We start from the raw sequence: 26,650 nt of genomic DNA, 5'->3' as shown, positions 1-26,650 counted from the left end.
AATGTCGTGAAAAGGATGGCTTATGTTTGGATAGTGACCTGCTGTCTACCTGAGTCTGTTGGACCTAGAAAATATTCTTAGCCCCCATTGTCTCTTGATAAGATTCAAGATCTTTTCCACAAAGTGTCTGCTTAATTTGTGAGTATTTTGATTTTAATTGTGTAAACAAGACTGTTTTTGAACTTTGTCTCCTAGATTTTTGTTTGTTCCTCATTTCTTTGATAAGAAAGATTTTTGGTTTATTTGGTTTTTTTGTTTGTTTGTTTGTTTTGTTGGTTGGTTAGGGTTTTTTTTTTTTTTTTACATTTTAAAGAAATATAATTTCTCAAACCATTAGCAAAGAAATATTCTTTTAAGAACTGCAAAAATAAAAGGCAGTAGAATATAATCTCCCAGAGAAACTTGGTTTCATTGTTCAGCCATCCATCACAAATGTCCCCTATATTCTTATCTCAAACACTTCTTTATGGCAGTTGTATAAATGCCAAAAGTACTGACTCTGTGACAGTTAGTTGTGTTGCCCCCTCAGCACTGCAGTCCTATCTTCCATGGGAGCACATGCTTTAAATGTTTAGAGTTGTTTGCTTATAGTAAAATCCTGTTGACTCTCTGTTTTTTAAAGACATTCTGGTGGAACACATGGATTTGTATCATCTACATAAATACAGTTGGTGATTGCCAATTTTCTAAAACTCGGATAACTTTTAAATTTGTTCTTTTAATATAGAGCGCCAAGAGAGCTATTTCATCTTTAAGTTGGATTAATTTAGCTGGCCTCGAAGACCTGATGAGGAAAATGCCAGCCTTTCTCTCCCTCTTTCTCTCGTAGGCTACCTGTGAAGCATTTTTGCAAATTAGGTCCTGTCCATGCTGGATCCATTCAATAAGCTCAATAATAGCAAAAGTGATAACCCCTTGAATTCATTTTGAGCTTTACTTCTAAAGAGGCAAAAGACCTTTACATACATTATCCTGCATTATCCTTACATCATCACTGCCAGGGAGGGATGGGGCAGGTATTATAATGGCTATAATGAAGATGGAGAAACTGGATTTCAGGCTGATTAAATGACTTGCCCATGGTCACGGGAGGTTAGTCAGTGAGGGAGCTGGATCTAGAATCTAGGTCATTCTTGTCAGGTGTACTTATCTACCAGATGGAGTGGATTATTTCATAGCAGATGCTATGATTTGTAATTTTTGTGGCATAGTGGTGAATAGGAGGAAGATGGAATAGGATAGGGGGTAGGGGCGAAATTCATCCTTCTACCTCCCACCTTTTAGTACTGGAGCAAATATCCCCAACATGTATGAGGGATGGAATGTCACAGGTAGAGATAGGAGCCTGTTTTTAGTCTCCCACCTTTTAGGACTTGAGCAAATCTTTCTGTCCCTCATACTTATTGAGGTTAATGTCACAGGTGGGGAAATAGGAACCTGTTTTTAGTCTCCCAACTTTTAGCCCTCGAGCAAATCTTTCTGTCCCTCTTACATGTTGGGAGTAATGTCACAGGTAGAGATAGGAGCCTGTTTTTAGTCTCCTACCTTTTAGCACTTGAGCAAATCTTTCTGTCCCTCATACTTATTGGGGATAATGTCACAGGTAGGGAAATAGGAACCTGTTTTTAGTCTCCCAACTTTTAGCACTTGAACAAATCTTTCCGTCCCTCATACATGTTGGGAGTAATGTCACAGGTAGAGATAGGAGCCTGTCTTTGATAGGAGAGAATATAGGGCATGGAATCACAGCCTCACAGGGCTGTCTTCCCAATCCTAACCGCTAGAAATAAAGGATGCATATTGACATTAGAAAACAAAATTCTCTCACTTTTATAAAATGCTTAATTTTGTTCCAATATGCTTAAAACAATTAGACTTTAAATAGATTTGGGGGTTTGGGGGAGGGGAGGTGAGTAGAACAAATTATTTTCTAAAATTTGTGGATTTCTTTTTCTCCTCTTTACAGAACTCCATCCGTCACAACTTGTCCCTACACAGTCGATTCAAAAGGGTTCAAAATGAAGGGACCGGGAAAAGTTCTTGGTGGATGATCAATCCAGACGGGGGCAAAAGCGGAAAGGCGCCCCGGCGAAGAGCCGTCTCCATGGACAACAGCAACAAATACACCAAGAGCAGGGGGCGAGCCGCTAAGAAAAAGGCTTCTCTGCAGGCTTCCCAGGAGGCCCCGGAGGACAGCCCGTCCCAGGCCGCCAAGTGGCCCGGCAGCCCCACCTCCCGGAGCAGCGACGAGCTGGACGCCTGGACGGACTTCCGATCGCGCACCAACTCCAACGCCAGCACCATCAGCGGCCGCCTGTCGCCGATCCTGGCCACGGCCGAGCTGGACGACGTTCAGGACGACGACCCGCCGCTCTCCCCCATGCTGTACAGCAGCTCGTCGAGCATGTCCCCGTCGGTCAGCAAGCCGTGCACCGTGGAGCTTCCGCGGCTGACGGACATGGCGGGCACCATGAACCTGAACGACGGGCTGACGGACAACCTCATGGACGACCTGCTGGACAATATCGCGCTCCCGCCCTCGCAGCAGTCGCCGTCCTCGGGGCTCATGCAGAGGAGCTCCAGCTTCCCGTACACGGCCAAGGGCTCGGGCCTGGGCTCCCCCTCGGGCAGCCTGAACAACGCCGTTTTCGGCCCCTCCTCTCTGAACTCCCTGCGCCAGTCCCCCATGCAGACCATCCAGGAGAACAAGCCCGCCACCTTCTCTTCCATGTCGCACTACAGCAACCAGTCGCTGCAGGACCTGCTGACGTCGGACTCGCTGAGCCACAGCGATGTCATGATGACGCAGTCGGACCCACTGATGTCGCAGGCCAGCAGCGCCGTGTCGGCGCAGAGCTCGCGGCGCAGCGTCATGCTCCGCAGCGACCCGATGATGTCCTTCGCCGCCCAGTCCGGCCAGGGAAGCCTGGTCAGCCCGACCCTCCTCCACCAGCAGCACCAATCCCAGAATCCTCTCGGGGGCAACCGTGCCTTGTCCGGCGCCGTCAGCGGCATGGGCCTGAGCGAGACCAACAGCCTGGGCTCGGCCAAGCACCAGCAGCAGTCGCCCGCCAGCCAGTCTATGCAAACCCTCTCCGACTCCCTCTCAGGGTCCTCCTTGTATTCCGCGAGCGTGAACCTCCCGGTCATGGGCCACGAAAAGTTCCCCAGCGACCTGGACCTGGACATTTTTAACGGCAGCTTGGAGTGTGACATGGAGTCCATCATTCGCAGCGAACTCATGGACGCCGATGGGCTGGACTTTAACTTTGATTCCCTCATCTCCGCTCAGAACGTTGTCAGTCTGAATGTGGGGAACTTCACTGGTGCTAAGCAGGCCTCATCTCAGAGTTGGGTGCCGGGCTGAAGGACCCTTGAGGAAAGGGGGAATGGGCAAAGCAGGTCAGTGCCCGGAGCCGGGCGGGGGGCGGGGAGCGGGCCGTCGTGGGGGGGGGGGCAGTCTGTCTCCCATCGCTCTGCTCTTTGGGAGGGGGCCGGGGGTTCATGAAAATCTGGCGGAGCTCTAACGGGTTCTGCAAATAGGAAGCTGCTGCTGTTCTCCCGGCTCTCTGCCTGCAGAGGTCTCCCAGGCCGATGGCTGAGCCAGCTTTGGGGGCTCACCTGCCCCTCTACCCCCCCTTAAAGGCCTTCTGCTGTCAGTAATAGAGCTACCGCCCTTCACCCTTTCTACCTCCCTGACTCGCCTGCATTAATGTCAGTAAATGAGGGCCGTACCACCTCAGGCTGCCCTGATCTCTTCAGGTTGTTTTTAGTAAATATGTGCTTTCCAAGGATTCTAAATTTAGGTGTAAAACATTTCCTCACAGTTCTAACTTTATAGAGCCCATCCCAGAAGTAAATCCTAATGCGCTATTTTTCCATATTAGCCGTGTTCTCTTTTTTTTTAAGACTTACACGAATATCAGTTTTTAAAATGTATTAGAAGCAAAGCCCTTGGTAGACCTTGGTAAATAGGAGTTGTCATTATTCTGTTCTTCTTCCTCCTTAGAGAGCAAATAATCTGTCAATCGGCCATAGTCATTAAGTGTTTACTTTGTGCCAGTCAATAAAGGATAGAAAGACAAAAGAAGATATTTTCTGCCCTTTAAGAGCAGCTTACATTCTTGTGTGTGTGTATTGTGTGTGAGGGAGAGAGACAGAGAGACAGAGAAATGAGTCTCAAGACTTTGTGCCGTAGCAATTCCATGTAGAAGTAAAACGAAGGAAGACTTCACCAAATGCCAAAGGGATCACCAGACTTCGAAGGTTTGGCCAACTTCTGCTCCCATACGGAAAGAGGGCAGCAGAAAGGTACAAATTGAAAAGAAGAAACATGATTATTAGCTTAAAGATCATAGGTGTCCAATTGGAAAGGAATTCACAGATTACCTAATAATTGATCGAGAGCTGCAAGGCCAGTCAGTCAGTAAAAACACTGATTAAATGCCTACTGTGTACCAAAAAGTGTGCTAGACCTCAGAGGACCCCAGTCCATCTCTCTTCCCCCCTCTCTTTTTTAATAGATAAGGAAACAGATCAAGGATATGAAAAGATTTGCCCATTTGTTATACGCAATACGGGGTAGTAGCAGAGTCAGAATTTGAATCCAGGTCCTCATTCATTCCACTCTACTACTCTCCCTGAAAATTAAAAACCTTAACAACTTACCCTTATTTGAATCTCCCTGCTGATGTGGTTTGAGGATGCAGACACTAAATAATGACAGACATCAAAAGTCAGGGTTCAGTCATGTGAAGAATTCACAATGGCTATTCTCCGGCAAAGGGTAGATTTATTTAGGGGCACAGAGTACAGACAAAATAAAGGAATATAATAGACACCGGGGGTGGCAAATATAAAATAGTGTCAGAGAGCATAAAAAGGGGTTTTCCTGAAAGGGATTTATCACCTAAAATTAGTTAGCTATAAGAAGAAGTGGGGTTGAGAAGCACAGTGGAGTTTGGGGAGATTCCACACAGCATGGGGAAGAAGAAGATCCCCAAAGAGCCAGCAGACTGACCCAAAGGAGGGCAGCAGCCCAGGGATGGCCCATAAATAGATTTTATAGGGAAATTTTAACCTCAGGAACTTGGATTTCTGACGGGACATGGCAAGATGAGACTGCTGGAGACCTCTACAGAGGATGGGTTGCAGAGGTTGGACATTATTTGGATTTCAGACTGGATGATCTCCCCAGAGGGTGGGATCATGAAGTTAAACTGATCTCTATCAGAACCTTCTCCCTATCTGCCTAAGGCAGGGGTTCTCAAACTTTTTAAATAGGGGGCCAGTTCACTGTCCCCCAGACTGTTGGAGGGCCGGACTATAGTTAAAACAAAAACTTTGTTTTGTGGGTCTTTAAATAAAGAAACTTCAAAGCCCTGGGTGAGGGGGATAAATGTTCTCAGCTGCTGCATCTGGCCCACGGGCTGTAGTTTGAGGACCCCTGAAAGGGATCAAATCTTGAGTTTCTCTGTCTAAAACACCATTCAAGACTTCATTACTGCTGTAGGCAATCTAGGTGCCACAGTGGCTAGAATGCTGGGACTGGAGTTAGGAAGATAGGAGTGTTATCTCCAGGTATATGACCTATAGAAATCATTTTACCCTGTTGCCTCAGTTTCCTCATTTATAAAATGACCTGGAGAAAAAAATGGCCAAGAAACCCTGAAAACTACTAAACAATAAAACCAGCAACAGGCTCTATACAGAGATTTAAGGGTTTCTTGGAGACAGAGGATGGCTGGTTATGTCTGGAAATATCGGGAGTATGATAATTCTCAAACTTCTCAGTTTTCCCAGGCACGGGCAAGACCCTAATGTAATTCAGACATCTGTTTTCAGTGATTTAATAGCCTTTGTGATGGTAAGGAGGCTGTAATGGAAGCTACTAATTAGGGTGACAGCCCTTCCTTCCCTGCCAGCCTCTTAATGCCTGGAGCCCACATCAGCTTGATGGGACATTGACTTAGAAGTTTACATATTTAGTTCTGGAAGACTAAATTAAATACTTTGCCCTCTGTTAGATGACATACGACAAATGTGTCAGAAATTGAAAAGTTTAGTCTTTGGAAGCCTGTTTAAAAGAATAATCATAGGGAACAAATATGCAAGAAAATGTATTTATTTTCTTGACCAATGTTTCCAGCTATTAGGAATCTTGAAAATCACCCAGTCTTTAATTTTCAGATGAGAAACCTAGTTAGTTGCCCAAGGTCATCCAGACAGCCCATCTGAGTCACCCTTCGAGTCATATAGTTGATTTATTTGGTTTTTTAATTTGGTCTGGTTGAAAAATAGGAACTTGCATATGAACAAAAAACTTCTTAGAGGAAGAAACATTTCTCCATTGTTTTAAATTTTGTGGCCCAGAAAGTGTCTTAGTGACAAGCAGAAAATGAGTTTGGGGATAAAATTCTTTTTTTTCCCATGATAAATATAACATCTTGGGGAGGTGATACAAACTGGTTACTCCCCCTACCCACCACTCCCACTCTTGTTTCAACCCTCCCTACCCCCTGGGAAAGAAAGACAGCAAAAATTCAAACTTTATTTATTTGTCTTGTAGAATGTTCCTTTGGTTAAAAAAGGCATTTAATCTTAAAATTTCAAAGTAAGAGAGAAGATCGAATGTCTCTTGTCTAATATCCATTATTTAGACTACCTAGGAAATTACAAGGGTAGAATAGCCCTGAAAGGATTCTTATTGTTGTACACATTTTAATAATCAGTAAATACCCCTTCTTGATCCATTTCCTCCAACCACCTGTTTAGGAAAGCCATCAGCAATCAAAAGAAATATGACCTAAGTATTAGAACCCCTTTTTTTCCTTGATAAAGAACTTCTCCACAACAAACATGTCTTTATAAGCCCTGTGCCTACAACTCAGGCTTGTAGGGTTGTGCATGTTTCATCAAATAGCTACTCTGCTCCCCTGTGCGTATTGGGGTGCAGTGGAAAAGGTACTTAGTATTGGAGGACCTAGGTTTGATCCAGATCCTGCTACTTACTACTTTGGGCAAATGACTTAACCTTCCTAGACCTCAGTTCACTCATCTGCAAAATGAGGGTGTTAGATTATATGACGGAGTGAGGTGGCAAATTAGGGGGAATTCTACACTTGGAGTCAATAACCCCAAGTTCAAATCCTGCCTTATGATTTACCTCATTAGCTGTGCGACACTGAACAAATCACCATTTTCATTTTCCTCATCTACTGGACTCAGTAGCCTCCTAAATCTTTTCTAGTTTTAAATGCATGATGTCTTCCCAAGAGAATTGCTTCCTTTACATGATTACACTGCCTCTCATTTAGGGTATTCATTTTCTCTCTCTCCTCCCCCCCATTCTTTTTCTCCCTCCCTCCCTCTCTCTCTTTATCTCTGTCTCTCTCCACTCCTCTCACTCTGATTCTGTCCCTTTCTCTCTCTCTCTGACTGTCTCTGTGTATGTGTGTCTCTCTGACTAGTTCCCATAAAACACTCGTTTCCCCCACTATAATAAACTTAGAACTATGTCAACATCACCTTCCTTGTAACCATGTTTATTTGTGCATGTAACTTGGCTACATTAGGTTTTTTAAATTGTTAATGGATTTTTAAATTTTATTTTTGTTTTTGAATATATTCTTCCTTGCTTTCCCAATCCAGTGAGCCATCTTTTGTAACAAAGAATAAAAAGGAGACAGAGAGGAACAAAAAGCCATTTAGCAAAACTAATCAACACATTAGCCAATTTTGACAATAAATATGTTGTGTCTCACCTCTGCTAAGAAGGGAGGGAGATTCATTATCTCAAGTACATGGCCAAACTTTGTGGTTATTGTAAATACAGTTTGGGGTGATTTTTCTACTGTGGCTTTGGTAGGTAGTCCAATTATGACTGGCCCTGACTTTTGAAATAGATTGTATCCCATTACCACGTAGAAATGAATATTTCCTTTGTAGAAACAGCTTTATATGTGATGGCCAGCTTTCACAAGTCCATTTAACTACTAATGACCTTGAATTATATCCCCTCAAGTCTTCTTTTAGTACCTTTTTTTTCTATCAATCAGTCAAATCAATAAACTATGAGCTAGATGCTTTTAGCCCTAAGAATACAAAAAGAGACAAAAAACAATTCTGCCCTTAAGTAATTCATGATCTGATGGTGGAGATCACAGGCAAAGAAGTGTGTAAATAAGCAGCATATGGGATAAACAAGGAAATAACAGAGGGGGGGAATACATTAAATGAAGTAGGGTTAGGAAAGGCTTCCTGACCTTGGTCTTTCAAAGGTTATGGTTTAACTTCTACCAATTTAGAACTTCAGCTACAGGCCCAGTGATGGAAGTAAGCCTCTTAGAGAACCCAATGTGGCAAAATTCAGAAAGGGTCATTCCAAGTATTAACCACTGGGTAATTTATTTGGTCACAACTGCTCCTTAAACTATCATTGGAGCTTAGATTTAGACCTGGAAAAGATCTTAGAAAGCTATCTAATTAACCCTTTTATTTTCCAGATGAGGGAATGGAAGCCTAGAAAAATTAAACTGTGTACCCAAGTTCTCATAGCTAAAAAGCAGATTTGAACTTGGGTTTTTGATTCTAAAATTAGCATATTTTGCCCTGTATAATACCATCTGTCTTAGGATATTATGAGGGAGCTTCATTTTTCAGGACTGACATATATAAAGTCACTCATCCTTTGACATTTAAAGGCCTGAAAAAATGCCATACCAAGAGTCCCATGAAATCTTCCTCTGGTTCTACCCTTTGGATGAGTATTTCTGTTAATGCAGAGTCCAAACTCCAGCTGCTAAGAAAATAGGTCCTGTTGTCACAAAGGTAGCAGAAGTACAAAATGTGGCAAAGGGGCTTGAGGGGATATGAGGTCATCTTTTCTTTTTCCCCAAATTAGCCTTCCTGCCTCCATTTCCATATCCACCATCTGCTACTTTCTGCCAGAGTTTCTCCGCTTCACTGGTCCATCGTGGGACAGAACAGTCTCTTGTTTTCTTATTCCTGGAATAGTTCGTAGATTTAGAGCTGGAAGATATACCTTAGAAGTCATGTTGTCCACCTTCCTTGTTTTACAAATGAGGAAACCTTGAGCCAGGCAGGTTAAATGGGTCACTTAACTGTAGAGCACCAAGCTCAGTCCCCTCCTGGACTGACACTAGAATGTGGAATCAGACTTATAAAACCTATCTAAGCAACAATTAGGTTTGCTGTTCTAAGGTAGAAAGCATGGAAATGGGGCTCAGAAATGCTCAGGGCTTGTGAGAACACACACACACACATACACACACTTCACTTTAAGATTTACAAGGAACTTTACTCATCATGACCTATGAAGTAGAAAGTACCATTCCTATTTTTAAAAATAAGGAAATTAAGACAACCCGTAGGAAAGTGAGGTCCACAGTCATACCAAAAGCCAAGAACGAAGCATTGGGGAGGCAGTCTGATTCAGTAGGGAATTTTTGTGACTTGTTCAGCAGAGTCATGTTCAACTCTTTGTGACCCTATTTGAGGTTTTCTTCACAAAGATACTGCAATAGTTTGCCATTTCCTCTTCCAGATCATTTTACAGATGAAGAAACTGAGACAAACAGGGTTAAGTTTGTCGGCCCAATGCTCTCACCATTGCAAGACTTATCTATACTATTCAATATTTTATAAATTTAAAAATATAATGGGGCAGCTAGTTGATAGATAGAGCACCAGCCCTGAATTCAGGAGGACCTGAATTCAAATGTGGTCTGAGACACTTAGCACTTCCCAGCTGTGTGACCCTGGGCAAGTCACTTAAACCCAACTGCCTCAGCAAAAAAAAAAAAAAAAAAAATGTTTTTTAAACATTATGAAAAGAGCTCCACAAGCCTTACCAGATTGCCAAAGGGTCCAGGACCAAGAAGATTCCAAAAACCTGACAGAGGTGTTTCCAGGTTTGTAAAATACTTCAAGCAGTTAATCACCAAGCATGTATTAACTGCTTTTATCCTTCAGGCACTGTGGTAAGTGTGAAGTTGCAGAGACAAAAATGAAAATCCAGGTACTTAGCATATCTTCCATTATCTTTACAAATGTTATTTCACTTGAACCTCACAACACCCCTGTAAGGCATATTATTATACTATATATATATATATGTACATATATATTATAGTTATTATTATATGTATATTATAATTATTATATATTATGTTTGACCACAGATTTAAAAAAAAAAAAAAAAAACGAAACTCAGTGTGGCTAAATGATTTGTCCTGAATTACACCTATAGTAAGTATCTGAAGCAGAATTTGAATCTAGATCCTCAGATCCAGTTTGTTTTCTATTATACCACACGTGCTTTTTGTTCCATGTCCTCCACTAAGGAGGACCCCACAGACCATCCAGCCTATGCTTTGAATAAACTTTGCTAGAGAAAGAAGCTTTTCCCCCACATTCACCACAGGCTTTTCAGAAGTCCAAAGGCTGACCTTTTGTCATTCAGAAAGGGAAGAGTTGTCTGGATCTTTCTCATTGCTGGCAGTAAAAAGTTGACACAGCTTTAGGAGAGAGTATTCCTAGGGAGAGAGCTGACATTCTAAGTCGGGGACATTCTTTTCTCCAAGGCTCCGACATCCTGGCTACTACTGTTCCTGGTCTCTGATGCTCGTGGCATCCCGTGCATCTGTCAGTGAAGGGGCTACTACTCTCAGATAACCTTGGACCTGGCTGCTGAATGTGAGGATTATAAATAGCTCCTTAGGCTTCAGATTATCGCTGTTAAAACTAGCTTCCCAGAAGGGGTGATAAGGATGGGCCTGTGTTGTTGGTAAGAGCAGCTCTTGTAAAGAATAAATGACTGAAGGTAGAGGATGGACAGAAAAAACAAAATTACTGCATAATTGTTACTTCCTGGATTTGGACATGGAATGAAAATTCTCTCATAGATGCCTTTTTTGGAAGTTTTCTCAATTGCAAATCAAAAAATTTATCTTTGGGAATAATTTTTTTAAGCTTTTTATTTTCAAAACCTATGCACGGATAATTTTTCAACATTGACCCTTGCGTTGCCTGGGAATAATTTTTTCATGGACTTATTTCAAATCCAGATATTCCTAAATAGTTGATGGGTTCTTGGTTGAACACCTACTGTCCCCCATAGCTCTCATTACTAGGACATGCAAATGTTTCATGCTTGCCTATGTATGTGATGCACCTTCAGATTGATTCTGCTTTCACTGGGAATGAGAGTGGTTGTCATGGTGCAGCTTGACATTGCCAACTCAGCAAGCCTGATAGCCCCAAGAGCTCGGGACATGCCCCCCGGGAGATTGCCTCACTATGCTCACCAGAGAATTATAATCATTATCACAAGATCAGAGCTCACTGGTGGAAGGGGCCTTGGAGGGCCTGTAGTCCAACATCCCTCATCCTGGGGAAAAGGAGAGAGCTGAAGTGGTTTACCAGATGTCACACAGCTAATAAATTGCTCCCTTCCCCACCCCTGAACCCCATCTTCTCAACTTTAATGCTCTGTCCACTATACCAACCCAGAACTGAGCTTCAGACTTTACCCTGGGATTCCTAACCTTTCTGGAGTTCAAAAAAGCCCATTGTTAACTTGCTATCATTCCTTCCTCCCTTAAAATACCGTATGAAATATATTTACTTTTTTTAAAATGTAAGAGTAAAAATTAATTTTGCTTTGCAAATCTATCATCTCCATCCCACTTTTTGAAACAATTGTCGACATGCTAAATATAATAAGAGATGGAAATCTTTAGAGTTTATTTTTTAAATTTTATTATATTTTTAACTTAGGTAATAAAACAAGTATTTCTATGACACCGTATAATAAAAAAGATGATTGTACATGAAACTGCACATCTGTTACATACAACTTGCTATTAGAATTTCAGACCCTCACTCACCCTCAATCTCTACACTGAATTTTTGTTTCATCCCTTCTAGAGCTTGAAATGCTCTAGAGTGCCAAGAAGAAACACATCTTTCTTTTTTTTTTTTTTTTAGATGTTAAAATATATTAAAATATAACTTAGATACACAATAAGTATACATGACCAAAACATTATTTTGCTGTACAAAAAGAATCAGACTCTGAATTATTGTACAATTAGCTTGTGAAGGAAATCAAAATGCAGGTGTGATAACTATAGGGATTGGGAATTCAATGTAATGGTTTTTAGTCATCTCCCAGAGTTCTTTTTCTGGGTATAGCTAGTTCAGTTCATTACTGCTCCATTAGAAATGATTTGGTTGATCTCGCTTGCTGAGGATGGCCTGATCCATCAGAACTGGTCATCATCTAGTATTGTTGTAGAAGTATATAATGATCTCCTGGTCCTGCTCATTTCACTCAGCATCAGTCTGAAGTCTCCAGGCCTTTCTGAAATCATCCTGTTGGTCATTTCTTACAGAACAGTAATATTCCATAATTTTCATATACCACAATTTATTCAGCCATTCTCCAACTGATGGACATCCATTCAGTTTCCAGTTTCTAGCCACTACAAAAAGGGCTGCCACAAACATTCGTGGACATACAGGTCCCTTTCCCTTCTTTATAATCTCTTTGGGATATAATCCCAGTAGTAACACTGCTGGATCAAAGGGTATGCACAGTTTGATAACTTTTGAGCATAGTTCCAAACTATCTCCAAAATGGTTGATTGCTTCACAACTCCACCAACAATGCATCAATGTCCCAGTTTTCCGCATCCCTCCAACAATCAATCATTTTTTTCCTGTCATCTTAGCCAATCTGACAGTGTGTAGTGGTATCTTAGAGTTGTCTTAATTTGCATTTCTCTGATTAATAATGACTTGGAGCATCTTTTCATATGACTAGAAATAGTTTCAATTTCTTCATCTGAGAATTGTCGAAACACATCTTTCTCATTCAGGAGTTCCCATCCTAAACTGGCAGAAGATGGGTTTGGAAGATAGTATCCATCTACATATAAAGAGCATACTGCCTTTAAGGTTTAATAAGGTTCAGTGGTCTTATTAAAAAAAAAAAAAAAAACATAGTGAGCACCTATGTTGCTCACTAGATACAGCACCAGCTCTGGAGTCAGGAGCACCTGAGTTCAAAAACAGCCTCAGGCATTTAGTAGCTGTGTGCCCTCACTAAATCACTTAATTCTGATTACCCCCCTCCCCCCCAAAAAAAAAGGTACAACTAAATTAAATGAGTATTCTTCAGGAAGATGGAGGAAATGTGAAAAACAACCAGCCATATACCTGTATACTTCAGTAATCTAGAATCCTTTGGGATTTCTTTAATAATAAAATTATGAAAATTATCTGATTTTGAGTGGGATGAGATTTGGTGAAGCATTTCCAAGTAGTAATTCCAGACTACCTTTGATATGGTTATGAAGGGTACCAGCTTCACTGGAGACAGGTGTGCATTGGTCAAAAAGAAATGAAGGATGTGTGACCCTGGGCAACTCACTTAACCCCAATTGCCTCAGGGGGGGAAAAAGGAATGAGGGAGTAAACAGGTGTTCAGGACCTAAATTGTTTCATTAGGATCTTTAAAACAGTGCTTGATAAAGAATCCTACATTTCAATTATGTCTGTTAAGTGCACTTTAGTAGTTCAGGCATCCTAATCACTCCTACTTACATCCTGGAAGCTTAATGAGGGCAAGTACTATTTTTTTCCCCTTGTATCATTACTGCCTAGCATTGTATACTGTAGGCACTTAATAAATGTTTGTTGAATTGAATGCATATTAGAAACGCATTAATTTCAGAGTATTATAAGGAGATATTAATAAGGATATTAAAAGAGAATCCTACTCCTATATCTCTTACATTATACCTATCATCCCAGAATCTCATCAGCTCCCTCTAAAGAAAGAAGGGGAAACTAGATTTTTCATTTTCCTATTGCTAAGACCTCATATTAGGCATCATTTTTTTATTTCCCTAGAAAGGTAAAACCTACTCTGCCTTCTATAGTAGATCCTCTGATTGATTCCTTCCAATTTGGGGTTTGGGGGTTTTTCCCTGTAAAAATACAATCAGGCAGAGAAATTTTTATACTTCCTTGCCCCCAGCAATAGAAAGTCCCTGAAAGCTGATTATATATTCCAGATGTTAAGCTTTTCCCACAGGTTGTTTTTAATTGACTGGTATATTGGGAAAAGTTCAAGACTTGGAACAAAAGACCTGCTTTTGGATCCCTCTAACATTAGTTGTATGGTTAATATTTGCGTTATTTACCTTTATGAAGTTGTGTGAGAGTAGTGCCTAATGAACCTTAAAGTACCCTGGAAGCATGGGTCACTCTTTACCATTTGGAATTAAAATGTAGAAATTGCTTTTGCTTAATATAAAAGTTCGAAAGAGTAATACTCTGTATCTAAAAAATAAAACTTAAGTTCTAGTCTTGACAGGATGGAAGTTCCTTACAAGTAGGGTCATTCTTTGAGCCTAGTACAGTATCTGGTACATAGTAGTTTAGTAAATATTCATTGGTCTTTTTTGTTGTAATGATAGACATCTGGAATATAAAATAAACAAATCTATATATATGTAATTCTACATACTTGTATGAAAACTTAATGATGAGTAAAGTTTGACTCTGGAGAAATTAAGGATGTAGAGAAAAAGATTAGTGGATGAAGTTTGAGAATTTTAAGGGAGGATTTTCAATTTCATTTAAACTTCCTTTTTTCAAACTTTATCACTGCAAATAAGAATCACATGGTTAATTGTAGCTTCAAATGACTAAACAGATACAATTTTAATTTAATTTAAACAAATATAAACAGATTTAAGAATCTTAGGATAATCTATCAATGATTATTGGCTAATAAACTAGGTGGTATATCTTTGATTATGGGTGGTAGCAGTCTAAGCAGGATAAAATGCTTCTTCATCTCTTTTTTTGACATCTTGGGCAGCAGGCTCACCACTTATGGCCAGTGAAAATTCAGTTCCAGTAGGGCCCCTGCCTGGGGATGATTCCAGCTAATCTACTACTGCCAGTCCACTCATTGCTGGTAATGCTGCTAAACTATTTATTTGGTATTTCAAATTCTGCGACATGGATTTTTGTCACAACTTGAAATCTGTATTCCAGTTGAATCCAGTGACAGAGAAAGGTTCTTTTCTTTATTATCATGATATAGCCTCCACTGGCCCTTTTCATCTCCATTCATCCTTTCCCATCTCTTTTCTCCCTTCCTTGTCATCCATTGCCCTTGGATTCAGTGGAGAAGGGAAGGTCTCTGTAGTCATGTCACCAGCTGTTTTTTGGTTACATCTTCAGAGATTATTCTCAGTGCTGGCCCTTGGCGTGCTACTAAGTAATTAAGGCCAGGATTCCTTTCAGAACCACTTTTGGTGTGGCTTGGGAAAATTAATGCACATATGGCTTTTGTACCCTTCAAAAGTTCCCAACCATTCTCAGTTCTAGCCATAGAATGAGTCTCTCCTTTTAATGTCAAGACCCCTCCAAACCAAATATTGTGCAATTAACCATTAGCAGTCATCAACATTGATGAGAATGGGGGCACCCCAACCTTCAAGGGGCAGTAACGTTTATGTTCCCCTCATTATTCAATCAGTTGACAACCCTGCTTAGCCAAGGGATTTTCAATTAAAGTGATGACGCATGGAACAAGCTAGTCACACCCAGTGAACATAAACATTGTGATATTTCAAGATGTGGTTTATGACCTTAAGCATTTCCTCTCATTCCCTTTTGTTTTAAATGATGAATCAATTTATCGGAGCAACTGCTTGAGGCTCAGAACTAAGGATTTTATTTTATTTCACGATCACACAATAGACAAAGTTCCTAAATTTTGAAGTGGTAAAAGGATGTGATTGAAGCTCAAAAAATGGGGTGAGAAAGAAACTTATTGAATCCTCCTGAAAATGACAAGTAAAGACTTTTGAACGTTAAATATATCATGCAATATTTTAGGCATTGTGGGGATACTGAACATAGATAGATAGATAGATAGATAGATAGATGGATGGATGGATAGAGACAGCTATAGATAGAGATAGAGACATACATAGATGGATGGACAGAGACAGAAGGTGATAGATGGATGCACATGTGTACACACGTGTACACATGTATATCTTAATCCTTAACCTCAAAGAACTTTAAGTCTTGTTTCGCAGGTGATGTGCCCACCAAACAATTAGTGAATAATACAAGATAGTATATAAGTAAGTTGGGAATTGTACCATATAGCCCTAAGTACTGTAGGAGAAGAGATTTCTGTGAATTATAATTTTAGACCTGGAAGTATCCTTAAAAGGTATCCAGCAATTAGAGAGTATCTAAATTAACATTATCATACTGATAAGAATACTGAGGAACTAAAGTACTTTTTGTCTTTATGTTTTCAATGCCTTGGTTAATAAATTTGGGGTCTTAAGGATTAATAATACATTGGTTGGGGAGAAGCTACATTGAACTAGCTAAGACTTGGATTGACAAAGATTAGGATGGTGGACATTTTTGGTAAATACTTCATTAATTCAATCAATATCTATCTAATAACTGCTATATGATCTAATCCTAAGCTGGATACAATAGGAGATACAAAGAAGTATTATTTCCTTAATTACATTGTACTTTATATTAAAATTCACAAAATATACCATAGTAGCTTTCAAATAGTTAATAATAGGAACTTCTAATTTCATTGAAAAGTAAGGCACATACTCACATAAAAGACAAGTTAAATAATATAAAGCCATATGTAATTCTATGATGGAGTAGTATAGACAGTTCTAGGAATTCAGAAAAAGGAAAGAACTTGTGGCTGGTGCCATCAAGAAATGTATTATCACATTTTAAAAATATATATTATGTTTTGAGCTTGTTTTTTTTTTTTTTTTTTTGTCTTTACAACACAATCATTCACCATTCACCACCCCACTCTCCCCCTCAAGATTGAACCTTACCTTGGGACAAAGAAACAGTTAAGCAAAAACATCTGCTACAGAAATTACCTGACAGTTTATACACTGTTCTGTAATCTAGGGAAGGCTTTATAGAAGTGATACTGGACTTGGGCCCAGAAGGATGTGCAGAATTTATGTGAGTGAGGATGATGGGGAAAGCCATTCCAAGCAGAGGAAAACAGCATGAGCAAAAAGCACAAGTAGAATACGTTCAATGTTTGAGGGACAGTGAGCTGAAACCAACATATAGTAATTAGAATGGTGAATTGAGGAATGATAGGCAGGAGGGTTTGACTTGACAGGAGGAATAGATTGGGGAGGGTTGCCAATGCCAAGGAAAAGTATGACGTAATGGAAAAAGCATTGAATTTGGAGTTAGAAGCCTTTAAGTTTTCACTCTGACACTTAATAGTTGCATGATCCCAGATAAATCACTTATTTTCACAACCTTGGTTTCCTCATCCATAAAATGGGTATTATATTCATACTTAGACTATTTATCCCAAAGGGTTCATGTGAGTAAAAGTACATTAAATCAATGCTGTAGAAACATGAGCTATTATTACTGACATTATGGACTTGAAAAATTCAAACTTCGTGCCTAATTTTGGTTTTTCCACAATTAATATAACTTCTCTATTTGTCCTAAACTAGTCTGGAAGCTTTGCAAGTTGAAGAACCTAAAAAGCTTTTCTAATCCATTCTGCTGTATAGTGTTATTAGTCAGCTAACAATATATCTGCCATCTGTAGTGCCGTGTTGGACACTGAGCTCTCAGCACCACCACCAAAAAGCCCATACCGAAACAAAACTATCTCTTTGCCCAATTTATAAAGTAAATATAATTTTTTTAAAATAATGAGTAGAGTCTAAAGATTTTAACCAAAAAAATTGAAAATCCTCTAATATTACTACAGGAATCTTTCTTTTTGACAGCCCTCCATCAGTTCCCCCTCTTTCTCAAATCTTCTCCTTAAAACTTCTGAGCTTGGACTTCCTTTTCCTTACCTTTCCCTCCCAACCTCCTACTCCCCATCCTTGAATTTCATAAGAAACCTCACAGTTCACAGGTAGACTGAAATTCTCAGAACCTAGGAGGTAATGGCTACACAGACTTCAGTTTTTGCAACTGAATGGGGGTGTATGAGAGAGAGAGAGACAGAGAAAGAGGAGGAGGGAGAGAGAGACAGAGAGGGAGAGAGAGAAACAGAGGGAAGGAGAAGAGGAATGGAAGGAGGGAGAGAAAGGCAGAGACAGAGGTAGGGACAGAGACAGAGAGACAGAGAAAGGAAGGAGAGAAGAGAAGGATGGAGAGGGAGAGAGAGAAGCTGTATTAAGACTCCTTTGACTATCTCCACACACAAGTTTTGGTGTACTATCAGGGAACTCCTCTGAAGCAACTCACATATGTTTTAAGTCAAGGCTGAATATTGAATTTTAGAAAATAATACCTTAGAAAACTTCCCATGGGACATAAACAGATGACAAGCACCTTTTTCCTATTCCTTCTCCATTCCTGCCTCATCTTAGACTCCACTAAGCCTTAATTAAGCCTTTAAGAAACCTAAATAACTTATAAGCTAGATGTCTTGATTTTTTTCTTTGGGGAAATTCTCTGACCAAATACTAATACTAATTCACTCTCTGCCCTGCCTGCTACTAGAAAATCAGCTTTTCTTAACCTCTGTACGGAATCCTGGGATCCCTGGTGACCAGAAATTTGTAGAGCTGTATCTCCTAACTCTTCTGGCAAAAACAAAAAACTTAACTGTCACAACTTCGTTTGTTGTATCGTTGATAATCTTCCTTATATACACATTAAGTGTACTGCTCTTTTCTCCCTCCTTGATTCTAAAAAGCTGTCTGATGAGTTAAGTTAAAAAATGTCCCCACAACTTCATGTTCCCCTACACTGTTCAATAATAATGATAATATTAACTCATATTTCCATAGCATTTTAAAATGTGCAAAATACTTTATATATTTCCCTTTGGAACTTGGAACCACACTGTAAGTTAGATGCTATTATATCATCCTTTTACAGATAAGGTAACTGAGGCAAACAGTGTTAAATGACTTGCTTAGGGTCATTCAGTTAGTAAGTGTGTGAAGCCAGATTTGAATTCAAAAAGAAGGAGGTATTTTTTAACTGGAATTTGAAAGAAGCCAGGAGGCTTGGGAGAAATTGGTGAAAATTCCTGAAATTGAAAAGAGGGAATGTCTGAGCTGGGTACTCAATCTACATCTTCCTGTCTTTTAAGTCCTGTGCATTCTCTTCTATGGAGAACTGAAAATATTCTTGGAGGTCTTGTCCAATTCTCTCTTTTTACATAGAAGGAAACTGGCTCACAAGAGTGAAGTGACTTGTCTAAGTTTAAGACAGGTTTGCAGGGCTGGGATTTTAACATGATTCCTCTGAGTTAGTGGTTTTTAGACTGCCACAAGGAATCCACAAACACCACAAGTTTGTTGGGCTTTTTATGAACTTTATGATGTTTATTAATAGTTATTAAAAGTAATAATTTTAGAGAACACTATACAGCAGAATGGATTAGAAAAGCTTTTTAGGTTCTTCAACTTGCAAAGCTTTCAGACTAGTTTAGGACAAATGGAGAAGTTATATTAATTGTGGAAAAACCAAAATTAGGCACGAAGTTTGAATTTTTCAGGTCCATAATGTCAGTAATAATAGCTCATGTTTCTACAGCATTGATTTAATGTGCTTTCACTCACATGAACCCTTTGGGATAAATAGTTTAAGTATGAATATAATACCCATTTTATGGATGAGGAAACCAAGGTTGTGAAAATAAGTTATTTATCTGGGATCATACAACTATTTTACAGGAGGATTCTACCAAAGTCTTATTTAAATTGAAGGGTTCTACCACTGTGGAAAAAAAAGTGGAGATCCACTGCTCTAAGTCTAGATTTGATTTCCACTGTATCACCCCATCTCTAGGAACTTTTGAGATAAAAAGAACCCTCCCTCTTCAAGGTTAGAAAAGTGAAATGAAACCAGACTCATTGATAAAAAAGACTCAAAGAAGTCTGAACTCTTCATCAGTATGATCTACCTTGTACCTCAGAGGCATCAAACCAAATCTTTTGCTACCCATGTTGATTTTGGCTTTAGGGATAAGCAAATTTAATCCCCAGTGTCTGAAACAATTGCCTGGAATCTTTTTGAAGAATTCTATATTCAAGTTAATTTATCATTGCTTCATTTCCTTTTTTGTCCCAGTTTTTCTTCCTAGTATGTCATAAGGGCTGGAAAATGGGTTTAAATTATCTGGAGAAAGAAAGAGAGAGGGAGGGAGAGAAAGAAGGGGGCTGGGTTGAGGATAGCTTCTAGTCTCCTTAGTGGACCATTTGAATTAGACCCACCTTCACCTAATATTGTTATTTAGTCACTATAGAAAAGAATCACTGAGCTTAATGCATTTGGAGTTGTGAGGCTTTCATCCTACTGGTTTTGGTATTTGGATTTGAGTTTTTTCCTGTGTTGTATTCAGCAGTGGGGTCCAATTTTCTCCCCATTTTTCCTCTCCCTTTGCCACAAAGATAAAAATAATCCTTTTTTAAAAATTCATGTTTTTCTCAGTGGAATTAAGTTGTGGGAGGACAGCAGTACAAACATTTATGGTCTCATGTTCTACCACTTGAATAGGTTGGGGGTTTTTATGTTTTTGTTTAGGGGTTTTTTTTTATATTTGAGGAGGGGGGTCAGGGAGGTGTTTCCCGTTCTTAGAACATCATGTGTAGTCACTTGACTCAGTGATAATTAGACAGAAACTTGCTGTCCCTGCAGATGCCAAGATTATAGGATGACATACTCTTGCCAGATGACAGCATAAACGAATATTTTTAGAACCGGCTGCATCATTTGGCCTCTCTATTTCTTTTTTCTTTGTATTCAACACCATCTTGAATTTTGAAAAAAAAATTGAGGGATACAGCTTTGCAAGCTTTACAAAGTTCTTGGGGGTATTTCTTTACCCTTTCCTCCATATGAATGAAATGTAAGGATAGTTAAGAATTCATTATTAGCATTTTTTTCTGACGGTATATTGCCTGATAACAGTAAGGTCTAGGATCTTTCTCATCTCTAAAGTTGCTTTTATTTTTAAAGAACAATATTTAAACTTAATTACAATTAATTTAATAACAATTTAAAGAACAATGTATTTAACCTGTTATGTATTTGAAAAACACACAGAGATCTAATATATTTTCCCTTTCATAGGGTAAGAACAAGTTTAATTTTTACCACAACCTAGGGGGCACGTAACCCTAGCTTTAGATATTATTTGATTTCCAATCTAGCAGAATGTTTTATTGTCTCATATTCTCCCTCTTCTCCTTCACTCAATCAATCAGTAGACACTTAGTAAGTACCTACTGTGTGCCAGGCACTAGGCTAAGGACTAGGGATTCAAAAAAAAGACAGATCCCAACTCAAATCAGCTCAACATGCAACAACTTTGAGCCTTTACAAAGGAGTAAGGAAGACTCAGCTTTCTCCCATTACTCTTTTTAAAATCATCTTCTTTATAATGGGCTATAAAGGGGTTCTATTCTTGTTACTTGGATGATTATATTTTTCTGGCCCATAGTGATAGCTTAATATCAGGGATTTAGAGCCTAGAGGGTTCCTTAGAGGCTTTGTAGTCCAACTGCCTTAATTGAGGGACAGAGGTTAAGTGTCTTGTCTAGGATCACATAGATAATAAGTGACTGAGATGGGATTTGAACTGAAATTTTGGATTCTTAAGTTAAGCACTCTCATCTACTAGACTTACTGCCTCCACCAACATCATACTATCATAGATGGAGAACTGGAAAGAAGCCTCCAGCTCATCTAGCCCAGTTCCATCATTTCATAAAGTGATTCATTCAAAATTACATGATACTAAGTTGTGTTTTTACAGTATTTTACAGTCTGCAAAATTAGGAAAATCAGCTCAATTCTCCCCCCATCCCATGGAGTTTTATCTTTTTTCACTCTGGATCTGTAATGCTATTCAGGAATTTGTAATACAGAGAATTGCTTATGACTTTAAAATGTTGACAGTCTTGGTCAGAGTCACATCATCAGTATGTATCAGGAGGTAGATTTAAACCCAGAACTTGGAATTCTAAAGGCAAACTGAGTCTCCACTGTGCCATATTACAGCCCTGTAAGTGTGCAGAGGAACACTATGGACTCTCTTTGTTAAATTTGCAAGGACTATTTCCAAACATATACCTGCTCCTTTTTCAGTCTTGGAAGGAAGATTAAAAAGAGGAAAGTAAGGAAAGAAAGAATCAAAGAGACAGAGTCAGAGAAAGAGAGGGAGAGAGAGAGAGGAACAGAGGAGAAAGAGAAGAAAAAAAGGCATTCTCCTGAGCAGGTCTCCCAGTGAGCTCCATTCCCTATAAAGCCTCCAGTAAGTTCTCTGACATATTGTCATAAGTGGTAATGGGCCAGGAAAGATAACAAGGAAAATACTGATGTATATGCTCTGTGAGATGATGATTAACCTCTATGTATTTCATGATGAAGGCCCCTGAAGACTTTTTGTTCTGGTGAGGGAATTGTTTCCAGGTTCCCTGGCCTGGGGAACTAGGCCCTGACTATTTCGGGGCTAACAGTTGTTCCCTTAGAACACCTTTTCCAGATTGTTTTGGTTACCCTCCCAACCGTACCCCATCCAGGCAGGCCCCTTCAGGGCCATATATCACTCTGCCTCTCTACTTGGGGATCCAAATGTTTCATTTTTCCATTCGGAATTGCTTTCCAGGGCCACCTAATTAACACCAAGGGGAACTACAAAGGGAAAAGCACCTGAATTAGGTAATAGGCTACCACTTCTCTCCTGGCACTTTGCAGTAAGTTAAGACTGGGACCAGAGGGACTTGGTTCCCTGCTGACTCATTGCATAGTGATGTTAGTCTGTGGTTTATGAAATGTTATTTTGACAAGAAGAACTACCCACTAACCAAGTAGAGGCAAAGCAAAGGACATCGGCTGGGGCCCTCCTGCTGATTGAGGGACATGAGCAACAAGAGCAGAGAGAAAAGCATTGTTTTTGAGTCTTTTCACCAACAAAGGAAGCCTTCTCATAGCCCAGAGATGACCTTAGTTGGTTTTTACAAAACAGCTTGAAACCTCTAAGTCACCAAAATTTAAAAATTGAGCAACAGAGAAGGGGAAAATGAATGATTTCTTTTTACCTGTTTCCCTATTTTCTCAAAAAAAAAAAAAGAGAAACAAGGAAGGAAAGGAAGAGAGAAGAAAAAAGGAAAGGAAAGGAGGAAAAGAAGAGAAAGAAAGAAAGGAAAAAAAGGGGAGGGAAAGAAAAGAGAGAGGAAAAGAAGAAAGGAAAGAAAGAGAGAAAAGAAATTCACTAGGCTGTATAGCAGTTAACAAGAGCCCTCATGCGTGTGTTCTGTTCTAGAGCTGAAACATGACTAGGCTAGCTTCCTGCATATTTGTATACAAAGAGTGTAATTTCAGCAAGGATGCCATTTCAAAGGGACAGATTGAGACTTAAAGTCACAAGTACGTTTGTGAAAATTCCAAGTGCATTTACCATAATGTCACCCCTGATGGGAAGTTGCAGATGTATGTGACATATTTGTTTGTGGATTTATTGATGGGATCTTTCATCACCTTCTCTCTCTAGCTGGTAAAAAGATGGGCAGCTAGTATATCTTGATGATTGCTTCATTTCCATCTTTGCTGTCTGTTTTATGAAACTTTATTCTACCCAAGATTGTCTTATATCCATCTCATTTAATTTTTCTTTCCCTTTCCCCACACAAATAAGACAACTTGTGGTCAGAGGCCTGTCATTGTAGTATTTTTAAAAATTATAATGATAATTTTTGTTTTGTATCACTTGAATTTCCCAGTATTTTTCTTTTTTCTTCTTCCTCTCCCATACCAGAGAGCCGTCCTTAAAACAAAAAATTAAAAAAGAGAGAAGACTGTTCAGCAAAACTAACAAATATATTAACCCAAACAGTAATCCTTTGCAGAGTCCTATGTGATCCATGATCCCTCCTACCCTCTCCTTCCTCTTCTCCCTCTATGAAGGAAGGAGAGATACATTCACATTACTCTTCTTGGGGGCCAAGCTTAGTTATTACCATTTCATAGGTTGCTCTTCTTCCCATTTATGCCATTGTAGTCAAAATATAATATTATTTCCCTGAATCTCCTTTACTCGTCATCCATTCATGGAAGTCTTCCAATGCTTTTTTGAAGTCTTCATATCCATTTCTGGTAGTTCAGTAATACTCCTTTGCATCATTGTTTAGCCATTCCCAATCAGTGACCATCTATTTTGTTTCCAGTTTTTTGCTACTATGAAAAGTTCTTCGGATGGCAACATTTGCTAGGTACTCTACAAACATAAGCTTTCTTGTCTCATCAGTTCATATTAAGTGGCCACTTTAAATCTAAATCAGACTGTGTGCTTTGTGTTTATTCAGATCCATTTTCAAGTATCTTGTCTTTCTCCCTGAGAGGAATGTGAGAGGCAGAAATGTTGATTGCTGATTAGGTTATTTTATTGGGGTTTTGGTGTGGGTGTGGGTGTGGGTGTGTGTACACATATGTTTTTCTTCTGATTTTTAATGATTAAGAATCAAATTTAGGAACTTTCTACTTAGATGTTAATTAATCTCCCATAGTGTAGGGAGTTTAAATTCCCCCATCAATGCAAACTAAATTAGCACCTAACAAAGGTGACAGTTTCTAGCGCACCTGGTAATGAAGAGTTAATGAAAAAGTTGGGCTGCCCTGTGAAAAAGCATGACTTTATATAAGTGTCAATGTTTTAAGGCGGAGGAGTTTATGAATTCTAAGGCAGCATAGGACACTGGTTCTGGAGTTTAGACCTTGGGTTCAAAATAATTCCAATTTATAATACTAGGATTTACAATGAGATATAGTTTTGAATACTGGTTTGGACACTTACTAGCTATATGAGTTTGGATAATTCACTTAATGCTTGGTCTCTCATCTGCAAAATGGAAGGATTGCATTAAATGATTTCTACAGGTTCCTCTTTCTCCAAATTTATGATCCCATAATCCTACCTCTGATGCTTACAATCTGGGGGGTTTTAGGCGAATCACATAAGCCCTTCCCTGGTCTCCTTTTCCTTGCTTTTAAAATAGGAGGAAGGAGATTTAGACTTAGATGATTCTATGATGGCAGCCTAGAGTTATGTCTGACAGAAGGGCCTTGAAGGCTGTATCCTAAAGTCCAGCCAGAAGAGGAAGTCTCACCTAACTCTCATTTAAACTCTGTTTGCCTCAGTTTCCTCATCTGTAAAAGGATCTGGAAAAGGAAGTAACAGACTATTTAGGTATCTTTGCCAGAAAAAACCCAGTTTTCTTCATGACCAGTGGGGTCATGAAGACTCAAACAAAACTGAACAATAATGTGTTACATGTCTATATGTATATATGTTTACACAAATATATTATTTGTTCTATACAACAACCCTGAATTGTAGGTTCTCTATCAGGAAAGTGCTAAATGGTAAAATTGAGGTTATTCTAGCTCTAAATCTATAATCTAAGCAACCCATCCTTTTCCACTGGGACTTTTAGCTGAAAGGAACAAAAGGTTGCTTGGCTTTTGGAAAGGAATGCTAGTCGTCATCCCTCCCCACACCCTGACAATTCCCATGTTTTAGCCAAAGGACTCAACTTCCAGACATTTGCCTTTTTTTTATATTCTAATTGCTTATTTTACTTAGGTTCTTATGTTTGGGGACATTTGGGGAGAGAAAAAACAAATATTGTGAAGAATCTGAGTATTGTGACTCTCCTATAGAATCTTGGTCCTTGTGGTATTTGTCAAGTAACCAAGCTTTTTCAGAATTTTAAACTCATCAATTTTTTTAGTGGGAGTGAAAAATTCAAATCACCAAGTTTCTATTAAATGTTGGGACTCAGTTTCCTCAGCTGTAAAATTTGTCTTTGCACTGAGAATATAAAGCCCTCTCCCCCCAAAAAGAAGGAAATAGTTCCCATCTTCCTACACAAAATAAATACCAAATAGTTTCAGGAATTAAAGCCAATGTATAACATTAGGAAGGTTCACAATATGAATTAAATGTCTTAATCATCAAAAGATCTCTATGTACATGCCAATCTCTCCCAAGCCAGGACCATAACTGTAATAACTAATGTATGTATACACACACATTTATATAAATATAAATGTAATATTATTATATAATGTAATAATATAATGAAAAGGTTGGGCTGCCCTGTGAAAAGCATGAACCTAAATGTCAAAACATTTAAGGTGGAGGAGTTTATGAATTCTAAGGCAGCATAGGACATGGAGTTTATAAATAAATTTTGAGGGGTTCCCATTAATTGGAGAATAGCTGAATAAATTGTGGTATGCGATTACGATGGAATATTGCTGTCTGTGGGAAATGATGAGCAGGATACTCTTAGAAAAAACTTGACAAGTCTTCCATGAACTCAAATAAGTGAAATGTACTGTGTACAAAGTAAAGCAATGTTATGGGATGATCAACTGTGAATGACTTTGCTGTTTTCAGCAATATAGTGATCTACGACTATATTGAAGGACTTAAGATGAAAAATGCTTATCCATACCATGAGAAAGAACTGATTGTGTCTGAATACAGATTGAAGCATACTCTCTTTTTTTAAAACTTTATTTTTCTTGAGGC

At 39.2% G+C, this 26,650-nt stretch overlaps 1 protein-coding gene across 1 annotated transcript in view; it reads left to right on the top strand.

The window, feature by feature from the left end:
• FOXO3 (forkhead box O3) overlaps positions 1 to 26,650 on the top strand; it is a 170,689-nt gene that overhangs the window by 138,731 nt on the left and 5,308 nt on the right. The window contains exon 2 of the mRNA XM_023503142.2: positions 1,967 to 3,402. Coding sequence (XP_023358910.2) covers positions 1,967 to 3,367 — 1,401 coding nt within the window. The 3' untranslated portion in view covers positions 3,368 to 3,402. The remainder of the gene's footprint in view (positions 1 to 1,966; positions 3,403 to 26,650) is intronic.

The sequence above is a fragment of the Sarcophilus harrisii genome, chromosome 4 (genome assembly GCF_902635505.1).
Source record: "Sarcophilus harrisii chromosome 4, mSarHar1.11, whole genome shotgun sequence".
Classification (NCBI taxonomy): Eukaryota; Metazoa; Chordata; class Mammalia; order Dasyuromorphia; family Dasyuridae; genus Sarcophilus; species Sarcophilus harrisii.
The sequence above is the reverse complement of the archived record's forward strand: the minus strand, read 5'-3'. Positions and strand labels throughout refer to the sequence as shown.